General features: G+C 40.3%; 1 protein-coding gene across 1 annotated transcript; it reads left to right on the top strand.

Moving 5' to 3' along the window:
- Positions 1-8,008: 8,008 nt before the first annotated feature.
- LOC122805339 (leucine-rich repeat-containing protein 15-like) lies at positions 8,009-9,603 on the top strand. Its single transcript, XM_044075426.1, has one exon. It carries the CDS (start codon positions 8,019-8,021, stop codon positions 8,976-8,978), a length of 960 nt encoding a protein of 319 aa, XP_043931361.1. The 5' UTR covers positions 8,009-8,018; the 3' UTR covers positions 8,979-9,603.
- The last annotated feature ends 5,506 nt before the right edge of the window (positions 9,604-15,109 follow it).

Below are 15,109 nucleotides of genomic sequence, written 5' to 3'. Positions count from 1 at the left end.
GAAGTTGGTCAAGAACTGACAGAAGGTATATTGTCAAAGATTATCTAACTATGTTTAAAGAAGTTAGTACAGACTCCCTTATGTTTACAGTCCATACTATGATACGGTTGAAAAAAGAAGGAATAAGGGGCACTGATCAAGCCAGGCATTGGAAGGTTCCAGGATGGTTGACAGAAGATAAGAGTAGCAAGGATGGTAAAGCAGACCATATAGGAGAATTTATAAAATACAGCAGAAGCACTTAAGGGTAAAGGTTTAGAAGGGTGGAGTTCATTACTGTAAATAGATGCAAATAGTTGAGGGTTAATAATGTAAGGTAGAAAGCAGAACAATGTATTTTTGGTGTAAGTTAATGGTAATGTAATGAACTGTGTCATATAAAAAGACAAATCATAGAGTTGATAAGATGATGATACTGGAAATATAATAAATGTAGTATCTGGCTGGATCAGTTGTATTAATTTTTTATAATGATAATAATGAACAATACATTAAATTCAGGTCCAGCTGCTAGGTAAGGAGAAATAATGCAATATGCATGATGATTGGATTGTCTGTATATTAAATGGAAAGGGTATTAATAAATAAAAAGTTATGTCTTACCATAACTTGGCATCTGTGCTTTCTATCATCATTCCTCCTCATGATAGGGTCTCGGATCCAACCTTCGGATCCGGCTTGTCCACATTCTCCAGACTTGGATCCGAGTCTCGAGCTCCTCCTTCTTACCCATAAAGCACTACACCCACCCAAGCACCTCAGATCGAGTCTGCTGATTCCATACATTCATAACTTAGACAGCAAAAAAGATTGGTAAATAAGGCTCAGACATGCCTAAGAGTCTTGTCATGTTCCTCGATCCTCTAAAAGAATGAGGCAGGGTATGGCTGGGTGGGAAAGTGAGGAGGAATGAAGACAGACAACACAGATGCCTAGTTATAGTAAAACATAACTTTTTAACCTAATGTTGTCATCTTCATTCCTCCTCATGATAGGGTCAGAGTCCCCCAGATACGTGATTCCCGGGTGTCCCTCATGGAACAATATGTCGGACCACCATCGAGCCAAAGAAAGCCCCGCTCCTAGAGATGATATCTAACTTGCAGTGTGCCACAAATGTGACTGTTAGGCATGTCACTGCTGCACATGTATCACCAATGGAGGTTCTAGATGAGAAGGCAGAAGTCCATAGCCCTGGTAGAATATGCCCTAGGAGGTCAGGGTAATTCTAGGCCCTTTTGTAAGTAAATGAAAGAAATACAACCAGTTATCCATTTTGCTACAGTGATCTTGGAACCTGCTTGGTGAACATTGTTAGCTGAGAAGGCTACAAACAGTTGTTCAGACACCCTGTGTTGTTTAGCTCTGTGCAGACAGAAATGTAACTGTCTATGAACGTCGAGAAGATGTAGAACATACTCCCCTTTGTTAGAAAAATTTGGAAAGAACACTGGTAAGTGAATGGACTGACTGATACTGTTTTCTGTGGCTACTTTAGGCATAAAGGAGGGATTGGTACATAAGAAACCCTGTCCTTATGAAAATTATGTAAGCAGGCTTGGTGGACAACGCATGTAGTTCGGAAATTCTTTTAGCTGAAGTAATGGTCACTAAAAAGATTGTCTTCCATGACAAAAACTTCATGTTGCAACTAGCAGCTGGTTCAAAGGGCCCCGGAGTCAAACCCTGCAGCATGACAGTGAGGTCCCATGGAGGGGAGGGGTCCTTGATGGGAGGCCTCAACAAGAAAATACCTTTCATAAAAGATTCACATAACCGAATGGTGGACACGGAACGAGATTTGCTAGCAGAGTGAAAATTAGAAATTGCAGCTAATTTAAATATGATGGTAGAGAAGCTAGCTCCTTCCTTAAATAGGGCACCAAGAAAAAGCAGAATATCTGAGACTGGTGCTGAGAAAGGGTCAGAATTGCTATTTGTAGCCCAAACTGTGAACGTTTTCCACTTACTGGTGTAGACCTTCTTAGTAGAAACCTTTTGTGAGGCTAGAATTATTTTACGGACTGGAGAAGCAAGTTTGGAATATTCTGCTAGGGTAGGAAGTGGAGAAACCAAGTGGTCAGCCTGAGGCTGCAAAGATTCGAGTGCTGTATTCCTTACAGGTAAGAGAGGAGGTCCTGTCTTGGCTCCAGTATCCACAGAGGATATTTCAGATGAGACCAAAGGAAGGGGAACCAAACGTGATGAGGCCAGAAGGGGGCAATGAATATGATTGAGCTCTTTAGCATGCTTGCCTTCTGAAGAAACTTTGGGATCAGTGGAAGAGTGGGATAAGCATACATAGACTCTGAGGCCAATCGGGGACCAGTGCATCCCTCAGGGACTCGCCCGGAGAGTGGATCCAAGAGAAGACCTTGTTGCATTTGTTTTTGAGGGGAGAGGCAAAAAGGTCAGAGCAAGTTTGAAGCCAGCGAATGAAGATCATGCTCGCCGTGCGGGACAAGGATAGATCTGCTAAGTCTCTCTGCCAAGTCGTTGGCTTTCCTTGGAATATGCATTGCATCCAGAAGATGGTCTGAAGAGATTGCCCATTCCCACACTCTCATGGCCTCCCTGCACAAGGGGTATGAACAGGTTCCTCCTTGCTTGTTGATGTACCATACTACAGACATGTTATCGGTGTGAACTGCAATAGTACCTAAGGGGAGAGTGTCCTGAAAGGCTTGTAATATTAAGAGAACTGCTGCCATCTCTAGGACATTGATAAACAACCTGGTCTCGTTGGGGGAACCACATGCCTTGGACCATCTTCCCATTGTAATGTTCCCCCACCCAAACTGGGAGACATCGGTGGTCACTGTGGATACTGGAAGGGGAGTTAAGAATCATCTGCCTAGAAGGAGATGGTCTGACTGAATCCACCAACTGATGTGCCATTTGCAAATTGGAGTCAAGCTGATGGGACTGGATAGAGGCTGATTGAGAATGGACCATTGCTCTGCCAATGTCCACTGAAGAATCGTCATGAAGAACCTTCTAGAGAGACTAATAGAATTGCTGCTGACATGGATCCTAAGAGTTGTAAGACTAGCTGTGCAGGGGGGACTGGTGGGATAACAATTCTCGGACTTGATTCCTCAATGTTATTATAAGGTGCAAAGGGAGGAAGGCTACTCGATCTCTCATGTTCAGCTGTGTTCCAATGAATTCCAGGTTCTTCACAGGAGTCAGATTTGTTTAGATTTACAGTGATGCCCAGGGAGTGTGAAAGTAATCTCGGGTTTGGACAAGCTGATGCCTTGTGGGGGTGGTAAGGAGGCCAATTGTCTAAGTATGGAAACAAATGGAATCCTTTGACTCTCATGTGAGCTGCTATGACTGCCATGCATTTAGTGTACACTCTGGGAGCTGTGGTGAGCCCAAAGGGCAGTGTTATGAACTGAAAATGATTGGCTTCCAGCTGGAAGTGCAGGTATCTCCTGGAGTGCCGGTCTATTTGGCATGACAGTATGCATCCTTGACATTTACTGAGTACATCCAGTCATCCTTGCGCAACATTGGCAGAATGGACTGAACCATAACTGTTCGGAACTTTGACTTCTTTACATAACAATTCAACTTGCTAAGATCCAGAATGGGTCTTAGGTCCCCTGTCTTTTTTGGCACTAAAAAGAAGTGGGAGTAGGTTCCAAATCCTCTTTGTTCGGTTGGGATCTCTTGCATGACTCTTTTTTGCAGCAGTTGTAGAATCTCCTGTGCTGCCTGCTCCCTCTGACTGGGTGACACATTGGGGAAGTTCTTGTTGGTGTTTAGCGGGGAGAGAAAAAAGGGAATGTAGTAGCCTCTGGGTATTATACTTAGCACCCAAGGATTTTGAGTCAAATGGGCCCTGGTTTCTGAGTGCAAAGTAAGTCAACCCCCAACTGCCTCCAGAGGTGGACATTTGGACAGCGTTTCTGGAACACTGATAAGGCTTGTCAGAAAAGGTGTCTCTGAAGTCCTGGTTTTGCGGACTCCCTCTGCCTCTAGGGTGGCACCTACCATTAAACCCTCCTCATCTGCCTCAGGAGGAGGGTTCCCTGCATTGTTCCCGGAAAGGCCTTTGGGACTTACGAAAGCACAATTTCTTGCCTCTGCATTGTTTCCTGGAGAAGGACCTCTGAGGCATAGAAAATGTGATTCCTACAGCAGAAAGGGTCTTCCCATCCTTTTTCCTGCAGGTGACAGTATCTCTTAATGATGGCCCAAACAGTGAAGAATCATCATAGGGGGCATTCACAAAGAACACCTTAAAGGGCTCCATGAAATCACTTAGCCTCATCCAGGGATGCCTCCTTAGGGAAAGTTGTGAACCGACAGCTCGTGAGTTACCTTCTACTGTATGGGAGATTAACCTCATCAAGGAATTGGTGATGGATGACAGAGTGGTCAGCTTGAGAGAAACTTTCTTAAATTCCTCCACAGACATGGACTCAGAGGGAGAAGATCTCTCTGCAGTCAGGTAAAGTGAGTTAGGTAATTTAATGACTTCAGCGCAAAGGTGGCTGAGGCGTAAACACGCTTTCCAATTCTGTCCAGTGCTCTAGACTGCTTGTTAGGTGGATGGACATTTGCAGTCTCTATTGCCAGTTCTTCGTTAGTGGCTGCCTCCACCACGATGGCATCAACTACAGGACCCTTACTCCAATACTTTCTATCTGCTGGTGGAACCAGGTACCTATCAGGGACTTGGGAAAGGGCTCGATGGTGTCTGGTTTCTTCCATGCCCAGTGGGAAACCAAATCAATGAGGTTGTCTGTCGGGCAGGAGGGGGGTCGCTCAGGATACAAATGGGCCTCCCTCAAATGCCTCCAAGACCACTGACTCCTCGGAAGAAGGAGATTGGCAGACCAACCACCTTTCTGCTTCAAGATTTCCAGAATGTCTCCGAAGGAGACATCCCCCCTCATCAAAGTCAGTGTCTTCGGTTAATGAATCCAATGGGGAGTCAGTGTGCCTCCTTTTGCACGGCTTCTTTCGGGGGACTTCCTCAGTGGGGTACTATGGGGAAGTATCGGACTAAGGGCATCCCTCCTGGACAGGGAGATCCTGGAGGCCAGTCAGGATGGGTTGACTCAGGACAAGATGAATGGGTTCAACTTCCTGACCCGACGGGGGGGTACAGGGGTGGACTGCAGGACATGTGGCAATGGATCTCCAACTCAGGAGAAAACCCTCTCCACTACCTGGTCCACTCAGTCTCCTCCAAAGCTGAAACCACCGAGGGAAAGCAGCTAAGACTCGCACCAGATCAGTGGCTTCCAGAAGGGATCAGACCCAAACTGTACAGGGCCGAGGTGCCTAAGGGAAGAAATAGCTCTGACAAAGACATTGCAGGTCCCACTCCCCTGGACCCAGCACTGACACCTCATCTCCGACATCTGCTCTGCTCTGAAGCAATATGAACAGGCTGATCAAGGGGTATCATCTGCGTCGAGGAAGGAAGCTTCCCCTGCACCACACCTGACACACATCGGAGTCCCGAAACCTGGAACTCTGAAGTGGAAGGCTGGATCTGAAGAGTCCTTATGTTATGGCCCATGTAGCTCACGTATCTAATAGGGGATGGAGCCAAGACTATCCTCATCTGGATCTGGGCCTTGAGGAATCTTGTCATCATTCTGTCCATGTCAATCTTGGACCAGCTTCTAGAGGATCTGGAAGAAGCCAACGAGGGAGGTCAGGAGTGCTTGGACTTGACTGAATGTGTAGATGACTTGCTTGAAGCTCTCGGATCCAAAGTCAATGACTCCGACACCAGAGACAGCAATGCAGGAGGTAACAAGGATATGACTTCCTCTGGATCCGAGGATGCTGGTGGATCCAAGGGGGGTACACACTTTCTTCTGATCTGAGGGGGTTGGATCAGAAGTTTTCTTGTACTTGGCCTTCGGTTCCAGAGGATCTCTCAGGGAGGCAGGGAGAGATCTCTTTTTTGCTACTTTCACAGAAGTAAAAGAGTTGAAGCCAAGGAAGGCATCTGAACCTCAGGAGCCAAAAATGGAAGGAGACCCTTCCATATCAACTTACTACGCCTGTCTGCTTGGGCCCGTGGATTGAAGGAAGCACAAACCACACACACTGCATTTAGATGATCTGCACCTAAGCAATACATGCACTCCTTGTGAGCATCCTGCTTGGGGATTTTATACCCACAAAAAGTGCAACTCTGAAAGCCGGGCGAGGGTTTGTCAGACATAATACAACCCAAAGCCTGCCAAAACCAATGGACATTTAAGCTGAAAAACTAAGAGCTAAAAAAGGTATTTAACCTTAGACTTTAAAACTTAAACTCTAACTTAGCTTTAACTCTAACATTAAACTGCAACAGGTTTAACTAGAACAAGTTTAACTATCTAATTATTTTTATTTTTTTTTTTTAATGGGAAATGGAAGAGAAAAAAATGCTCTCACACACACTAAAAACTTTTAAGGAATAACTGCGAAGAGGGAGGATCACTTACAGAACTAATGATATTAAGATTGTCACTAGCCTGAATTTACAAGAAAAACAAGCAAAGCTCAAGAGCGCAGAGATCCACGTCTGGACTCTGAAGCGGCAAAAGAGATCTGAGGTGCTTGGGTGGTGTAGTGCATTATGGGTAAGAGACAGGAGCTTGAGAGTTGGATCCCAGCCTGGAGAATGTGGCCGAGTTTGATCCAAGAACTTATCGTGAGGAGGAATGAAGAAGACAACATCAGATGTTTGTATTACTAAAAAAAAAAAAGACTTCAAGGCAGGGATACTGTACTAGGCGTACTGCAGTAAGTGTTGCAATTTTATCTGGATTTTCCATAATCTCATGCAATGTTTTATGTTTATACTTAAATTACTTTGCTTCTGTCACTTGGTATTACATATGATTATATCCTGCATATGATACTGTGATATGTAGAAATTACGTCATTGTTCTCATTCTTTTTTTTGTACTTTCACCCTGCTCCTTGCCATTAGATCCTCTCTCAGTGTATAGGCCCATTCGCTTCACCCATGACTACAGTGTAAACCAACCACAAGGAGCTGGCATTTAGGCAGCCATCAGTGGAGGTTTGGATTTGTTCTGTATGCCACCTTCTTCCCACACACATACTCAGAAAAGTGTGAAGGAAGGCACATGCAATGGTATGCAGTGATGAGCATCCCCTTACTTCTACAAGGGGTGTTTTCACTCAGACAGCCTTACCCCTTCTTCCAAAGCATGAGTCATGGTTTCCCTGGTCTCTACCATGGAAACCACATCACAGAGTTTCCTTCTGAGTGTGCACATCCCTCCTGAGGGAGAGAGGTGAGAAGGCCAAGGCCCTTCACTGCACCCCATACCTGCCTGGCTCTTTAGCTGCCAGAGCTGCTAATCAAACTCTGTACACTTCGGTTGCTGTCAGGGTTCAATCCCTCTGTGCCACTGAGACAGGCTTATTGTTTGCTTGTTTTTTTTTTTTTTCTGGACATTATATCTTGCTTGTCATATGGCATTATACACGTGACCTACTAAAACCAACTAATAATTACTCTCTAGCAGATTGTAGGCTAGGTTGTCTGCAACATTTATTTATAGTTTTGGCTCTTTTCACTGCTAAACAGACTCCAAAATAATCTACTCATTTACCATGTTAACAGAATATAAGGGGTAAGACAGATGTGTAGTACAAAATTCTATATGACAGTTAGAGATTTTGTGTAAAATAGCTAGAAAAGGAGTGGTCCTCATTTGTTCAATTGTACAGAGCAAGTAGGTTGCACTGACATGAGAAGATTAACAGCACATGCAACTTTTAACTGATGGTTGGAGGAGGAGTCAGATAGGTTTTATTTGCTATCATTCCAGATGTGATTAACCACATCTCACATTTTGCTTTTGATGTCTTATTTGCAGATATAATTACAGTCCAACACAAGACTGAAGATGAGTGTTCTGTACATCTATGGAGTCCTTGCACAGATATATTTTGCAAGGCCTTTTGCAGTTTCTCCAATGATTTGTCCAGTGGTGTGCATATGTAAAGAGCAAGCCAAGTTCATGATCTGCTCAGGCAAAAATTTCACAGAATTTGAGATTGATTTCCAGTCAGACACTGAGCACCTGGATCTGTCGAAAAACAGACTGACTGCCATACCGTCCAAAGCTTTCCAGTCCCAGTGGAAGCTACAGGTCTTATTAATAAGTGACAATCACATCAGCCATATAGATGATGAAGCATTCAGTTCTCTAGAAAATCTACAGAAGCTTGATCTTCATAACAATGAGATTAAAGCCCTTGGCGGTGGTTTTTCTACAGGTTTAAGTTCCCTCAGAGAGCTGACATTATCCTGCAACAAGCTCAAAGACCTCTTCTACAGCAGCTTCCACCATTTTGAGAACTTACAAAAACTGAACCTCAGCAACAATGTGATTTCTTTCATAGAAATTGGGGCATTTCGCAGCTTGACCCGTCTCCGACAGCTGCACCTTCAGAACAACAACCTCACTAGTCTTCATGATGGTATCTTTTCTATGCTTCAGAATCTAGAAGTCTTAAACCTGGCAAACAATAAAATCAAAGAAATCGCTTCTGAGGTATTCACTTCTTTGAACAGTTTAACCATTCTGACACTGGTCAACAATGAAATTGAACACATCAAATTCAAGACATTCTTGAGTATTAAGACCCCAGGGACACACATTCTACTTGCAAAAAATCGCTGGTTTTGTGACTGTGACCTGCAGAGGGTCTTTGGTAAGCTGCTCAGTGTCAGGAGACTTATACTGGATGACTACTACAATGTGACCTGTACTGAGCCTTTGGTGCTACGTGACTCCTCTTTAGCATCAGTTGATACTCACCTATGCATTGCAGAGACAGTGACAGTCCTAGTCATCACTTTCACTGTCTTTGTTACTGTGGTTGCTGCTATTGTTATGGCAGAAAGGAACAGGAAAAAACGTACTGGGAAGCACTGGAGTGAAGAAAGTGAAATGTCCTATGAATCACAGGATTGAGCAGAAACTCTAACTTGTACTCTGCATACATGGGTCTACTGAAATGACTACTGTCTGCATACTCAACAAAACAACTGGGAGAAACATTGTTACATGGAGGTTATCTGTGATTCTTGACATTAAAGAAAGTAACAGAAGCTTTGCAAGACAAAATCAGTTTTAGAAACAGAACCCATTAAATCATTCAATCTACAAAAAAAGTTTCATTTTAATGGAATTTAGAGTTACTTATTTAATATCATCAGTGAATAATAGTCACCTACATTTCTATGCATGTCAAATCATATGTCAACAGGTCCAGTGCTAAGTCTATGAATATAACTCAGATGACAGACAGCTGTAATTCACCTATCCTTTACAGCATAAATCAAATGTTATAACAAATTCCTTTTCTCAGAGCAACAAATGAAATTAGTTTTATTGCTAAATCAAGAGCAGTTCATAATAAAAGAAGTTATGCTTTATGCTGCAGATAAAAACAAATATAAAAGCAAATCTACATCTCAAAATGGACTAGGAAGTATCAAAACAAGAGGTGCTTTATTTTTGCTTGGCATGAAGCCACAGCAAAAGTTTAAAAACAGCACAGCATTTGCTATACTAATTTCTGAATGGGAAAGAGGAACAATATGTAAAGTTAACATGTTTAAGGTACAGCTGAGTGCACTGACTACTGAATGCATTCAGCCATACAAACAAAATGTTAATTATACAATTACAGTTTACATTAAAAAAATGCAGTGTAAACAAATTTAGGTATTAAAAGAGGCCTTAACTGGTTGAACAAGGTTCTATAACAATAAAAGTGAAATTTCTACGCAATGGAACTTTCAAAAGTATCTTAAAAGTACAACGGGGCTGATGCATAAAGATGTTAAGGCAAAAATAAAAGCAAACAGACTGTACTCTAACAGCTAGTTTTATACAATAAAAAGTAAAAAAGGAAGCACTAATAGCTAGAAGGTTACTTTACATCAAGTCTTTAACTAAATACAGCTCAGCGAACAGACTGTACTCTAACAGCTAGTTTTATACAATAAAAACTAAAAAAGGAAGCACTAATAGCAAGAAGGTTACTTTACGTCAAGTCTTTAACTAAATACAGCTCTGCCCACTAGTTGTTCGGAAAAGACAGTATTCAAGGACAGTCAAAGCTTCTGGGTAAAGACAATAAATACGAGGGAGAGAGGAAGTCAAGGACCAGAAAAGGATTGCAATGAAAGAGGTAAAGATGGAGGTAGAGATGAAACCAAAGAGAAACTCACCAAAAAGACCGTGGAATACTTAATTTAATATAATAAAAAACAGTTTAGAGTACAAAATTCATAATGTTGAGCGCTTTCATCAAAAATTTGACTTCATCAGAACAACCAGACCATTTTCACTGAACATTTAAATACACTCTTATCTAAACAAGCACTTAACACATCAATAAAACAATAAATCAATTAACTCAAATCCTGTTTAAAAAGACAGAAATAATTCAAAACACTATTAAAAAACCTTTTACAAAATATTATACATTTAAAATACATATATTGTTTGTTAATATACCACAATAACATGCTGCTAATATTTACTATAACAATATTATTCATAATTTCATTATATATAGAAACACACACACACACATATATATATATTATGCCAAATGTTCTGTAATGAAAAAGTAAAAGTTTGATTCAGATGAAATATTTAATGGCAGGATGGTGGCATATTAACAAACAATATATGTATTTTAAATGTATAATATTTTGTAAAAGGTTTTTTAATAGTGTTTTGAATTATTTCTGTCTTTTTAAACAGGATTTGAGTTAATTGATTTATTGTTTTACTGATGTGTTAAGTGCTTGTTTAGATAGAGAATATTTAATGTTCAGTGAAAATGGTCTGGTTGTTCTGATGATGTAAAATTTTTGAAGAAAGCGCTCAACATTATGAATTTTGTACTCTAAACTGTTTTTCATTATATTAAATGAAGTATTCCACTGTCTTTTTGGTGCGTTTCGCTTTGGTTTTGGTATTTTCAGCACCTACACACCATATCGTGGAGGTAGAGATGAACCACATCTCTAAACACGGGGGAAAAATGGCATGTATGCCGTTTAGTGCATAATGATAAGAACAAGATTTATGCAAATAAATTATCCCTATTGACTTTCTGTCATGAGAAACAGGAGTGCAGAATCATATTTTCAGCTTCTCCAAATATATCACCATAATATGCTAACAGTTTTCAAATGCAGTGAATGAAATATTTAGCATTAGTATTACTATTATTAAACACACGTAACTCCTACAGCTGGCCCCATTTCTGGGACAGTTGGAATTACACAGAGGAGCCTATAATCTTGAGGCCAGACGCAAAAAAACAAAGCTTGTTTTTTCAATTGTCATCTTACATGATTGCATAGCAGTACACAAAGTCTTGCGATTAAATAAAAATTACTATGAAACAGTAGGAAATTCTTGATTGCTTGAATATTACAACTGTTAAATGCAGTATAAGCTGTACAGTTCTAAACACAGTAACCAATGCAGAAATCACAAACCAATGAAGAATGTCCACTCCATAACCAGAAAAGTATACAAAACTTATAATCCAACCTTTTATTTCCGTAAGTTTTTATTTCCACAAGTTCAGCGCTTTCTTCCCTCAGTCGGGACTTCCTCAGAACCCTTGTGGAAATAAAAGGTTGGATTATAAGTTTTGGATACTTTTCTGGTTGTGGAGTGGACATTCAACAGTTCTAAACATACTTTTCAGAAATAGAAAGATTGGCTGCTGGCAGAGTGGCAAAGTGTACTGTAATAATCACCTGGTCAGGCTTATTCTGTCCTCTAGTTACAATGACAGCTCAGGCTTAGAGGAGTAAGTCAGGTGTTAGCAGAACATTGAACATGCAGAATCCATACAGATAGACATGAGGAGTAAAGACTGAATACTGGACCCTGGAACTGGGAGGCACATATCATATCACAAAGCTACCAGAGTGTACTGGCTGATGGAGAACATGATACACAAACAAACATGAAAACATTTTCTGAGAAAATACAGGAACTCTTACAAGTGTCTCCATTAGCCAAGATGACAACTCCACTGTTTCTACATATCAAGGTATAATCTGATTCAGGGAATTTTGTATGAGGACATATATCATAGACATTACTTCCTGAAGTGAGTGAGCAATTACAGTTTACATTAGAAAATGTGCAGTGTTAACAAATTCAGGTATTAAAAGAGGTCTTAACTGGTTGAACAAGGTTTTAGAACAATAAAAGTGAAATTACTATGCAATGCAACTTTCAATAGTGAATATCTTAAAAGTAGAATGGGGCTGATGATGCATAAAAGATGTTAAGGCAAAAATAAAAGCAAACAGACTGTACTCTAACAGCTAGTTTTATACAATAAAAAGTAAAAAAGGAAGCACTAATAGCAAGAAGGTTACATTAAGCCAAGTCTTTAACTAAATACAGCTCTGCCCACTAGTAGTGTGTGTGTGTGTGTGTGTGTGTGTGTGTGTGTGTGTCTGTGTTGGGTGGTTATTACTTATTTGTTCATTTGTTAACCAGGTAGGTACATTGGTCAGCAGACCCTTTACAGGTATGACCCAGCCAATAAGGCAAAGAACACAAACTTAACTGACAGTATAAATTCAAACATATTCAAAATTGTACATAAATAACTTAATTTTCTACACTGCTATGATAAATGGCAGGCAGGAATAGGCATTAGGTATGGTATGATGTGCTCCAGAATGTTAAAGGAAGTGAACAGTTAATAAAAAAGTAAAGAAAATGTATTTATTTTTTATTTATTTACTTTTATTTTACATTTGTTAACCGGGGAAGTCCAACTGAACACATCCTTTTTTAGTGGAGGCCCAGGGAGAAAAGCTCCAGTTATACCAGTAAAGTGCAGAATAAGAAGCACAAATATATACACCTATGGCACAGAAATGTCTAATACAAGTCAAGAAATGGTAAGTAGGAATAATCTACTCTATTACATAGTTACATCTGTACATATAACAAGGCTAGGCACTCAGAGTATATAATAGTATTATCCTAATATTATAGGAACAAAAGGTCACTGGTGGCATTTTATACATGTTTTGTAGTGAGACTCACAGTAAACAATTATCAGATTATTAGTTATAAGTTTCATGGAGTTATTACAGAAAAGATAGTCATGAACAAGTGAATTTTAGAGTTATACTTTTACTTATTTAGTATGTTAGTGGTAATTGTGTGATAGAAAGCATTTGGATAGGTGCTTGCAGAGACTACAGAGTTATTGATCAGCTGGGGGTTGTGCAAGGGCAGATCCATTTGGTAAGGAGGTAGTTTTTTAAGGCTGGTTTAAATTATTTATTTTTATTTATTTTATTTTATTTGCAATTTGATTACCGGGGAAGTCCACTGGGCCGAATTGACCTATTTTCAGTGGAGGCCCGGGGAGAAAAGCTCCAAGATGCATTATACGATTTAGATACAAATGATAGTTAATATTAAAGATCTTATGTAGAATAGTTACTCATAAATGCATTCAATATCATGCATAGTTAACAAATTCATTAAGCTTGAAGGTAGGGATCACACAGTTTCATTTGAGGAAAACAGATATGGGTTAGGTGTGGAAACAGTTTACATACAAACCTTTTAAGAAAATGTAAATATGCTTTACATACACACATCAACAGTAGAATGCTATTTACAATATTTACAAGGTTGGGCTGTGTGAGGGTAGCTGTAGGAGGTGAGAGCTTAGAGAGAAGCTATAGAAATTGTTGAGAGCTTAGATAGGCTCATAGGAAGATAACTATGAGAGTTGTAGAGCTTGGAAATCAGAGCAAGAACCCCCTTGGATTAGGTTGGGTGAAGGCAGGTACATTTCCATTTAGTGGACAGGTGTTTGAATAGTTGGGTTTTGAAGTTTTCTGAGTTTGGTATGGTTCTTAGTGTGGAGGGAAGGGAATTCCATTGTTTGCCTAGTGAGAAAGATAGGAGAAGTTGGCCAGCAGGACGTTTAGGTTTATGGATAGTAATTAAGTTCTGAGTTTATGTTTTTGGTGATGATAGGGAGGTAAGATCAGTTGGAAGGACATGCCAAAGCTTGCCTATACAGTTTGAGAAGAGGGAATCTCCTGCTTGATTTTTGGATATATAGGTTTGTATGTGATTTTGGTTGGTGGATCGGAGAGTTCTGGCAGAAGTATAGGGTTTTCAGGCTCTGAGAGGATTTTATGGGCCACTGAGAGCTGTGAATAGTATAATAGTTGGGGCAATACTAACCAATTGAGCTATTGAGTGCTAGGCAGTGATGAGATCTAGCTGGGGAATTTGTGACAAATCTTGCTATTTTATTGTAGCAGGTTTCAAGTTTTTGTAAATCAGATTTTTTTCAGATTAATGAGAATGGGTGCAGCATATAATAAGGCGGAGAGTAGGTGGGTTTGGGCAATAGCTATTTTGATGTTATTTGTGTAGTGTTTGTTTCTATGTAGGGTACCACGTTTTTGTGTACTTTTTTAACTGTCTGAGATATATGAATATCAAATCTGAATTTATGGTCAATTTCTATTCCCAGTAGCTTAGTATGCTTTGAGGGGGTTATGCAGGTATTGTTATGGGAGGTGATGTAGAAAGTGTTAGGGGAGATGGGAGTTTTGTTGGGGGAAAGTACTAATAGTGTGGTCTTTTTAGGATTTAAGATTAAATTAGCATTTGTTAGCCAGGACTCAGCTTCCTGAAATGCTTTCTGATTAAGTGACTGAAGCTCTAGTAGGGAGGGTGCACAACATATCACAGTTGAGTCATCTGCATATTGTATGAGCAATGCATGAGTGGTTGCCAGATGGAGGTTATTAGTAAATATTGAGAATAGGAGTGGGCCTAGTATAGAGCCTTGAGGAACTCCTAGTTCAACTGGTAAGAAGAGTGATAGGGTCTGTTTCCATAAGACTGCTTGTTGATGTCCTGTATCAAATGCTTTTGACAGGTCCAGGAAGATAGAAGAGGCATAGTGATTGTGGCTCCTATGAAGGTTGATGGTGTTCGTAAATGACAGTAATGCTGTTGTTGTATTGTGGAATGGCCTAAAACCGTGCTGGGTATTGGTGAGGAGT

The sequence above is a fragment of the Protopterus annectens genome, chromosome 6.part1 (genome assembly GCF_019279795.1).
Source record: "Protopterus annectens isolate FY-2018-M chromosome 6.part1, PAN1.0, whole genome shotgun sequence".
NCBI lineage: Eukaryota > Metazoa > Chordata > Ceratodontiformes > Protopteridae > Protopterus > Protopterus annectens.
Note: the sequence above shows the minus strand (reverse complement) of the source record. Positions and strands in the feature narration are given on the sequence as shown.